Source organism: Hippocampus comes, unplaced genomic scaffold (assembly GCF_001891065.2).
Source record: "Hippocampus comes isolate QL1 unplaced genomic scaffold, H_comes_QL1_v1.1 scaffold82, whole genome shotgun sequence".
NCBI lineage: Eukaryota > Metazoa > Chordata > Actinopteri > Syngnathiformes > Syngnathidae > Hippocampus > Hippocampus comes.
Window position 1 is genome coordinate 86094 of NW_017805135.1, and position 10789 is coordinate 96882.

General features: G+C 44.3%; 1 protein-coding gene across 1 annotated transcript in view; it reads right to left on the bottom strand.

The window, feature by feature from the left end:
- Positions 1-9555, bottom strand: part of LOC109514029 (cadherin-8-like) — a 95504-nt gene extending 85949 nt beyond the window's left edge. The window contains exons 1-2 of the mRNA XM_019866817.1: positions 9240-9555; positions 3713-4133 (exon numbers count right to left, since the gene is read on the bottom strand). Coding sequence (XP_019722376.1) covers positions 3713-3940 — 228 coding nt within the window. The 5' untranslated portion in view covers positions 3941-4133; positions 9240-9555. The remainder of the gene's footprint in view (positions 1-3712; positions 4134-9239) is intronic.
- Between the last annotated feature and the right edge of the window lie 1234 nt (positions 9556-10789).

Here is a 10789-nt window from a genome sequence, read left to right on the forward strand (position 1 = left end):
CTTTTCTCTCTCTCTCTCTCTCTCTCTCTCTCTCTCTCTCTCTCTCTCTCTCCCTTTCTCTCCTTCTCAAAAACACACGCTATTGTCTCTCCGTCTGGTTTCCCCAAAAAGAAGTAGCACTCCACATCGGCCTCACACGCCGCATCGCTATGAGCCGAAGAAGAACAATGGAAATGAGACGATTGGGCTAGGGTAGCGGAGTCGGTGCTGTCACACCTCACGCCATTCTTCTCTCCCGTCTACACACCCACACGCAGACACACACACACGCACACACACACGCACGCACGCACGCACGCACGCACGCACGCACGCACGCTCGCACGCACACACACACACACACACACACACACACACACACACCTTACATTTATGCTAATGGCCTTTGCAGGGCGAGAAGGCTGTGAATGACACGCTGTTAGAAATCGATGGCGCCCAATCTCCCGCACAGCCGCCATGATGATGTCGCAAGAGCAGACTGGGGGAACGCACGTGTAATTAAAGCTCAGCCCGGGCAGCACGTTTTATTACCTCCGCAAAGGCCTAGCAGGGAAAGAGTGCTGTGTGTTTGTGTGTGTGTGCTGAAAGGATTACATTGCGGTCCAAGTCTGGATAAAAATACAATCGACATTTGGGCCGTGCGAGAACTGTCCACTGTCACCTCGCCAGCATGCAAGTGGTCGAGTCCTGATGTCATCCTCCGGTGGTTCAATTGTTCCCACATTTTGTTATTTGCTCAATACTTTGTTTGACAGCAATTTCAGTTTTGATTCTTTTTTTTTGGCACACCCACCGAAACATTTTCAAATACATTTTAGAATCAGGCTGTGGGCCGAGCGTAACAAAATGTGGATGTTTGACGGTATTTTCCATGAACCGTTAAATAGCCTGCTAACTAACATTTGGATAACTTAAAACAAAATTTGCAAATGTATTTATTTATTTCCAATTTTGTTCTTTTGAGTCACCATCATGAAGTAGAAATTATCTATCTATAATTGCTACGTCAGGTCATGTATGTCTCCCTCCATTTACCACACATAATGACTTCTGTTATTGAGTTTGTTATACTGTAGTGTGTTACATTACCTTTGTGTGTGTGTGTGTGTGTGTGTGTGTGTGTGTGTGTGTGTGTGTGTGTGTGTGTGGCTACACTGCGTACGCCACTGGCTCATCAGCGTCTGCTTCCTCATTCTTGTCACAGCACACACTACCAATTGCTGAAACAACATGAGACAAGGCTTCTTTTTTTTTTTTTTTGTTCTCCACTCTTGATAAAAGTCGGTGGAGGTCTACCCTCCACTGAGTGCTCTTCTTTTTCATTCTTAATTGAGCGTGAGCATTACCGAAGGAGGAGGTGTGAGATAAAACGTTCATAAACCAAAACGCAGTGCCGGCCGGCCGACTCACCTTTTAATACTGAACTTAGTCGTGATGAGCACTTCACCTTGCTCTTCAAAATCCTCATTACCACCTTGCCCAAAATATATATATATAAGTCTGGACACGAAACAGCCGCCATGACTACCAATGCAACTGCACTTATTTTTTTATGATTATTATTTTTTAACACCACCTCTTCAAAGTCTGCGGAGAATTTCACACTGCAGCCAACAAATGCTATAGTAAAGCACACTTATCAGGCTCTTCACCATGTCCACCTACCTACCCTGAAAAAAAATGTTGGGTCCCGTCAGTGTGTAGGTGGAGTGTAGTCAGCCGGTAGGCTGTGTGTAGTCAGCAGGTACGTAGCCTCTAGTCAGCATGTAGTCATGCAGTAAGTGGTTTGTGTATAGCCAACATGTGGTCTGTATGTAAATTAGGTATGGTTCATGGGTGGTCTATGCATGTCGTCATTGTGTAGATCAGGCTGTCGTCAGGCCGCAGGTGGAATGTTGTCAGTATGTCGTCAGCTAGCAAATAATGTGTCGTCAGAGTGTCATGTATAGTGAACATGTAGTTAGTCTGGAGCCCCAAAAATGGTTTTATAGCCAGCATTTAGCCTGTGTGTTGTCACCCGGTAAGTTGTGCATAGTTTGCATGTTAGCGCTTAGTCACGATGTAGCTGGCATGTAGTCAGTATGTACTAATGGTGTGTTGTCGGTATGTAAATAGTATGGAGGTGGTTTCTAGTCAAACTCCATGTTGTTAGCATGCGGGTAGTCCTTGTGTAGGTGGTGTGTGCTCTGTATGCAGATGGGTTTAGTGAGCAACTAAGTGGCGTTTAATTTTTGGAGACACATCCTCAATCAGTAATGAGTATGTAGGTTGCGTTTCATCAGTGTTTGGAATTCCGATAAATCCCATCTGCTGCCTCGGTCTTGTCAGAGCGCATATTCACTTCACTTGATGGTAGACGTTCATCGTAGCCATGCTAAACTAACACATCCAAGACAGTCTGGCACACTTAAAACCTGCGTGGGCTTTCATTTCTTTTGTTTGGTGGTTACATCCTTGTGACGGGCAGCCAGTGTCAAAGTCATCTCAGGCTTCTTAAATGACTGGCCCTAAAAAATGAATATGCCACTTAACAGCGTTTTTCTGTTTGGACCGGATTAAATGGCAGCACAAATCCACACAAATACACGCACACGCACACACAGAGGTGAAAGTCCCTACATAGTGGCCAATGTTTAATTCATGCGACCACATGACGACGCCCCAGAAAAGCAACAGAAAATGCGAGAGAGGCCGAAGGGCCAAAGCGCAGGCTGAAATGCGGTAAAACGGAGGAGAAAATGGACGTCACTAGTCATGAACGACACGGGCCAAGTGGAACGCTACGCGCCAGCCGGGGCAACTCCCCCCGCAGGTGAGGCCCAGAAACGAGCTGTGAACAAGCTGCTTTGGCCGGCCTGACACCTCCAGGCGGGCCAGGGAACAGGTGGCCTGATCCACGGGATTAGCCCGCGGTCCTGCTTGCTCCGCAATGGAAAATGACCACAGCAGCAACGTTAGCTAACAATGATGAGTACATTTTCCTTGACATAACGAGCCAGATGAAAATACCCTCTCATTAAATGATACCAAATTAAAACAATATCGAGCAAATCACTTTTTGGGAAGCTGGACCTGCTATTCTCACAAGCTAACTACGAAACTAATTAAGAAAATTCCATACACGAGGCATACTTTTCTGGAATTTATGGAGTTCTTATGTACTTACAAGTAACGTAAGTGGAGATAGATAGTAACTGAAACAAACAGCATATTAATTACTGATTACACTGTACAATTGGTGCCAAAATGCAAAGTAGCTAGCTTATACCGCAGCCCTATACATAAGCAGCTTGGTATTTTTTTTTTTTTTTTTTTAAATAAACCAACCTCCATTTTTCGGGAACATATAAACAAACATGAATTTTTTTAGTCAATTTTTAAGAACGTAAACCAACCTTAGCAACGTCCAAGTGACGAGACTGTAAAAGGCTATCTTCCCAATGTTTTACTCACTTGCTGGAAATGTAAACAATCCTGAGCTACACTTTGGCTTGAGGCTCATGTTCACTTCCTGTATGATGAAGGACATGGTGGAGACTTTAATCATCGGCAAGTATTTAAGCGCTTTCCATATCTTAGCTTCTCCATGACAACCAGAAATTCTCTCGCGACTGCGGGGAGATGACGGGAGGGAGCGCTTTCAATCGTCCGAATTAATGTTCCCGCACGATAAGCGAGCTTAATATAAACGACGACAAAAGCCGCCACTCACCCTGCCAACCAGGATTGGGTCAGGTCCAGAAAATTCTTCCAGCACAAACATTTGGTTCCAAACCCATCCTCTCTTGGCTCGGCTCAGCAGTCGCTGTCCTTCGCCGGGACCGGCCGCAGTCTCGGCGCCTCCGACGGGCATCATTGACACGCAGGGAAGCAAAGTAATCCACAGCAGGAGCAAGGACGTCCACAGATCTGTCGGCATCTCCTCCGATCTCCTCTGCATCCTGGATACTGTTGGATTTATGATTTTTTTTTTTTTGGTTGCTTTGTTTGACAGCAGAAACACTCGTCAAGCAGGTGGATGTGCCTCAAATGGTCAACAAAAGGTTACTGGCATTAAAGGTCACTTGGCAGGGCCTTCCATAGTGGCGAGGCGTCTGGCGCGGCGTCCGTTCACGTTAGCCCGAGTGGGAGACCTAAACCAGGAAGACACAATCATAAAGGTTAATGCCCCAGAAATCTAAATGGTTTTTTGTTTGTTTGGTTTTTTTTTTTTTTTGCTAGATTAAGAAGAAAATTGGCTGCCATGTTACAATGAGTGTAATTAAGAGTTTATAGATGTGTTAATAACTTCATACTTGTTCCTTACACAAAAAGTTTTTGTAAAAAAAAATTTTAAATAGTAACATTTAAAGTGCAATAACTTTACCAGAAAAAGATGGTTGTCATGTTGTATTCACTGTAGTAAAGGTGTTATAACTTATTAATACCTGGTTATAAAAAAAAAAGGTTTTTGATGATTTTTTTTTAAAAATCAATCAAATGTAAAAGAAATACGATGAATCCAAATAAAACATGAATGAATTGATGAAAAAAAGCTAAATTAAATATAATAGCAACTACATGTGCAATGAAATGGAAAAATAAAACACAATAAAAAAATAAGGCATTAAAGTGAATAAAGATTCTCCTGCCGAAGTACTGTTAAGCAGCGCAGCAACCCCTATCTCCCACAACATCCCCACCAACCTCTACCTTAGATTGCATGTGAGCATGCAACATGTGCGTGATCCACTTCACTGCATGGTGTGCAACACAAAATATTTACAGTATTGTCAAATGAATTTCCCCTTGACGGCTCATAAAGAATACTTTTTTATAAAACGTTACTTATAAAGAGAAGTACGTCATATATTATATTTTGGATTATTTACTCTAATGTTCCCTTTGGCTATAGTTATAAATGCCTAAATGACCACAGAAGGTTTAAAGACCGAACTAAATGTAACACTGGATTCGCCGAATAGTGCGCCTTCAGATTCGCTGTTTTAGATCAGGTGCAACTTATTACTTAGCTTTTATTAAGCGAAAATAAACTATTGATAAACCGTTAAATAATGTACCAAGTAATATTAATGCACTTTATGGGTTTACATTGCACAGTGTAGATTTATAGTTGTACAGTCGTGCATGTTGCCTGTGTTTTGTCAAAAAAGAAAAAGTTGATTTGAATGATGAAGGAACTTGTGGAACTTGATGCTTTTCAGATCGACTGCAGTCATTTTTGTTCAATACTTTCAAAAATACGGAAAAGTTTTTTTTTTTTTTTTTTTTGAATTTATGAGTTACATTGCTCCATATAGAGTACCAAAACGCAATCACACTATTTGGCAAGAACAAGGTCACTTTTGCTGTTCTGTCAAAACTGCGTCACCCGTTTTAAGTAATTGCCTGATTTTGGTGATTTAATTTTCAGCTGCTTTGTGTGTGCGGGCACATTCGAGTCTGTGTGTGTGTGTGTGTGTGTGTGTGTGTGTGTGTGTGTGTGTGTGTGTGTGTGTGCGCGTGCGTGCGTGTGGTTTACTTTATAGCAGCTGGCTCCTGATACATGTTGAGTTTTCATGGGTTCCTTCCAGGTGGGCTACTGCTGACCCACAATGATTTATAAATGGCTTTTCAAACATTTTGAAGTGTGGGCTCAGTATTTGGCAAGTTGGTTGCCGCCACTTGTGAAAATCACCAAAACCCGAGTCTATTACATTATTTATTCATGAGCTACACGCTATGCAAACCAGGCAAAGCGTTGTAGCTTAAGGCAAGCGCACTATTTGGCAAGCGGCAGGTCCTTTTATCTGCTCTGAGCAAAGGCGTTTCTCCGATCAAATAAATTTGATGTACACAATTACAATGCTTTTAGAAAGGACTTTTCAAGCAATTTGAGAGTGGGCTTACTATTTGGCTACTGCCTTACGTAAGCCTTTTTTTTTTCTTGTTCAGGGAGCCCAAGTGAGAGTCTAGAACAACTACAGCATGATTTATTCATGAGCTACACCGCTACATGTAACAGGCAAAGCTCTGCATGCTGAGCGCGAGCTCACGATTGGACAACAAGACCGTTCTCATCAAATACGCTCTCGTAGGTTGATTAACATTTCTTTTTACAAAGCGTTGAACTATTTAATGACCAATTTACAAAACCTTCACAAGGGGGCTGCTCTTATTGTAAAGAGGCATGCCGCGATTCGCTTTTTAAACACAGAGCACTAAACGAATGCATCTTTTTACGTCGGCAGCACTCTGAGTCTTTAATAATGCGGCGGATTTAATCAGCAGCTTCTCTCAAATGTCACTTTCGTTATTCGGCTCCTCAAACTTGACGCACGGAAAAAGATGAGGGGCCACTACTACAGCTGCTAGCTCCCATACCACTATTACCACACACACACACACACACACACACACACACACACACACACACACACACACACACACACACAAAGCGCATGTCACCGCTTTGGGGAGTAATACACTTCTCTGCAGCAAGGCACTTCCAAAGACAATAAGTGGCAGCCTACTGCACCTCCAGCCAACTGCAATATCGTAAAGTGCGGAGTGATCCGTGCTGCCACAGCCGCCTGGAGACGGATGGGGCGCGAGATAAAGGAGGGGGTTAGGGATGATGGAGCATGTGGCTAAGAGTTGCTGGTGCCACATGTAGGAAAATGGGGTGCGGGGTACCAGGAAAATACGTGGACACGGTGCAGAGTGTGCTTCCGGAATACTGGGAAATAAGACCTGGAAGGCTGGGATACAAGAGACTAGGAAATTATACTGGTGCCTGAGGTAAAATCGAGTGCACAGAGTCCTGGAAAAATATCGGCACGCTTGATGTATAGATAAAGCTGTGTATGATATTAGGAGAATGTTGGTACTGGAGGCTTAATCTGATATATACAAGAGACGAGGGAATTACACTCATGATCGAGGGAGAACACCGTACAACGGGATACTGGGAAAAGATACTAGTGCTGGTGGCAGAATACATAATACGGGATAATAGGAACAGATACTGGTGCTGGATGCATGTAAAGGGGTGCAAGATGCTGGTAAATAAAACGGGTGAATATGAGATGCAAGGAACTAGAAACATCGTGCTGGAAGTAGAATACAGGATACATGGGGTGCTGGATGCAGGAATTACGGGTCGCAGAAGACTAGGAACATGGTGCTGGAGGTAGAATATGGGATGCAAGAGATGGCTTCAGGATGCTGGAGTGGTTTAAGGTTTTTTTTTTGGATCACATTCAGGATTTGGGGTGAGCGATATTGTTGCTGGATGTGAGAAATGAGATGCAGGACACTGAGGAAAGAAAACATACTTATGCTGGATGGAGAATATGAAACGCCAGATACAGGGAAAAGATGCCGGTGCTGAATGCTGAATATACGGGACGCTCTGGACTGGAAAAAAATACAGTTTGTGTTTGTAGAAGAATATGTGGCTTGTCGATACAGCGGAAGGGTGAAGGTTTGCTCGGATTTTGGGAATAGGCACATGATTTATGGCTGGGCCCGCACACTGGGAACAGATGTGAAAACATAGAAGAGATGCAGAATTCCAAAAGGACTAATTCAGTCTTCGGGGAACGGGAAAATAATGGTAATACAGTGCACAGCTTTGTCCTGGAGATGCTCTCGGGGTACGAGGATTTTTAAAATGCTGCTGGACAAATACAAAAGGGTGATATAGGAGATGACAGAAAGACGGAAGATGCTGGCAATTGTTAAGGGGGAACTAAGGACTTTTGAATTGGGCTCAAGTTTGACGGAAATGGGTGAAAGATGTGGGATGCTGGATGCCTGGTACTGGGGGTGGGTGAGAAATATTGCTCTACGATGAGGGATTTCATAGATGGAAGACGATGCGGGACACAAATTGGAATTAGAGGACAAGTCAGAGACTGAGGATGGGTGAAAATGACGAGGGAGCGATGTGTGGACTATCGACCGCAGACGCTCGGATGCTTAACGGACTCGAGGAACAAATTCAGGACACTGAAACGCTTCAAGGATGGGGAAAGATTTTGGAAATGGGAATATTTCACATGGAATAGGCTGCAGTGATGTGGACGGACAGTGAATCAAGTGAGTGGGAGTGGGATACTAGAAAGAGTTTAAGGATAGTGACGCATTTTGGAAATGGTAGGACGTCACTCGGAATAGGGCGCACTATACGGGATAGTGGACGTCGGATAATAACGGTGAAAAATACGAGGACTGACGTAAATCACTGCGAGTGGAAGTGGGGCACTGAGAATGGTGAATGGAGAGGGAAGAATTAAAAAAAATGTCCATAAGTCAAAAAAATTGTGAAACGCTGCATGTCCAGTGCAAAAATACTCGAGCGTAGAAGCGAGATATTCTAGACAGAAGACACAGATTGAATGTGGGACACCAGGGATGGATTTCGGGAATGGCCAGAAAGTGTTTCACCCAGAAAGGTGAAAACTACAGTCTGCTAGACATCGTTCACGAGCGATTGAGGGGAAAAATACTTGCGAGTCATGCGGTGTACTATGGATAGAAGACACTATACGAACTCGAGGAACAGATGCGGGGCACTGGGGAAAGGGCACGGGTTGCTCAAAATGTGTGTGAGAGGGTGGGCGGTGGGGGCTTCGTGATGCTGGATGGAGGACAACTGGCAATGGTGGAAAAATCCCGGTCAGTGCGATCACATCAAAGGAAGCGAAACTTAGCACAGCAAGAGTCGATGCGGGATACCTGCAGACGGGAACGAAGGTGGAATACTGAAGGAAGTGTCCATTACGAACGGACAAAACGGGAATTGAGCAAATCCGGATTTTTCGACTCAGTGAGTGAGCGTATCATTTTCAGCACCACGGAGATCGGACAGCTCCCCCGCCGAGGCGGAGGAGCTGTCCAAAGCGCCCGACTCACTCGCTGCTTTTTTTTTTTGGGAGAGGGGAGAGGGGGGGCTTCTGCCGCTTTTTAGTGTTCGGCTGTTACAAACCTGTCAAAACATCACTTGAATCTAAAGTTGTGGCTGGGGGGGGTCCCGCCAGTAAAAAAAAAAAAAAAAAAAAAAAGGAGAAAGAAATAAAAGTGTGATTCGGCGCACACGCGGACTGCCCGACGTGAAGTTTGAGTGTCGGTTGCGGCGCTCGTCTGCTCGTCTCGGGGAGAGCAGCAGGTGCAACTCGGCAGCGCTCGGCGCGCGCAGCAGCCGGAGGATCATCGAAGTTGTGGCTGTCTGCATGCACGACGACGGTCGGACTTACTCGTGACACTTGCATTCTTCTTCTCCGCTGCGTCATTTTTCAAGCCCCCCTCCTCAACGAAAAGCAACTCCAGCGTGCACGAGATAATGGGGGTGGGGGGGGAAATGAACAATTTGCCGCTGCACCTCTCCCAGACTTGCCCTCCCCCCCTCAAAAAAATGGAAGAAATCCTTTTGCGCGGCTCGTCAAGCGATACGAGTCGAGAGCTCCGACAGGCTCACTGGCCGGATGGAGGAGTGAAGAAGAAGAGTGAGGTAGAGGAGATTGAAGAGAGGGAGAGAGGGAGAGAGAGAGAGAGCGAGAGAGACCGAGAGAATGAGCGACACCATCACCAGCACCACCACCACCACCCTTCGCCAGCGCTGCTCATTGGGTCAACAGGCGCGCAAATGAACGCGCAGAGGTGGCGCGGTTCAAAACTGAGCGCTTTTATCACATCCAAACGCATCAGTCCACTTTAATGCTTCCACTTATTTATATTGGACAAGATCGGTTTGTAAAGGGGGTGCAGGGGGTGGGGTGGGGGTAATTAGTGCCAGGTTGTCATGTGATGCACGCACGCACTCACACGTCCTCACTGGCCTGTGGGGAGAGCTAAAGAATTCACGATTTGTTAACATGAGATTAATTTATACAAGTTTTAAAATACAATATGTGATTGGATTGGATTGGGATGCATTGAAATGAAGCGCTTCACATGAATCAAAGCATCCCCAAATTACTTTTTTGCTGCCTTCTGCTGTAACTCAAAGCACGTTGGAAAAGCCTGGAAGTAGTATTTCTGCATATTACAATGTATTCATACAACACTCTTATTTTATTTAGCATTTGCCATCTCAGCCTTCTAGAATATTTATTTTAAAATTATTTTGAAAAATGTATGAGATCAGATTTACACTAAGATTTGACATTTCACTTTTGCTGCAACTATTTTCAGATATTTATACAACAAACGTCTTGATTGTTATCATTTACATATATTTTTTATTTCTATTTTATGCATCATGCTTCAACTCAGAGCCTTTGAGAATCCTACAACCGTGTTTCAAAAACTATTATAAGATTGGATTTACAACTTCATTCATGTATCTAATTTTTGCCTTTTGCTGTGACTGTTTTTACCCCAAACGTATATACTACATCATCATTATTATTCTATTATTGTTATTCTTATTCTTATTATGTTATTGTTGTCATTACTTTGTTATCCATCTTCAATATTAAATTTCAAATGTAGTATTTTAAGACATTCTAAATGTTTCAGCGGTCTTCTGAAATCCCTTGGCCGAGAGGTTCTGCTCATCATGGCTCTAAATGAGCGTGTGTGATTGCATGTGCGTGTGTGCGTCTGGAAAGGAGAGACGGGGAGCGCGCTGGTGTGGGCGCCCTCTAGCGTTCACTGGCGACGTGGCAGCAGTGCGGGAGGGTGCTGCTCTTGTGTTGTTTTGAGGCGGTTCAACGGGGGCGGGGGTGTTGGCAGTCTTCATTAGTGAAGTTCTGTTTGTCTGACACACGTGGCTTCCTTCAGCTCACAAATCATAAAAATAGAA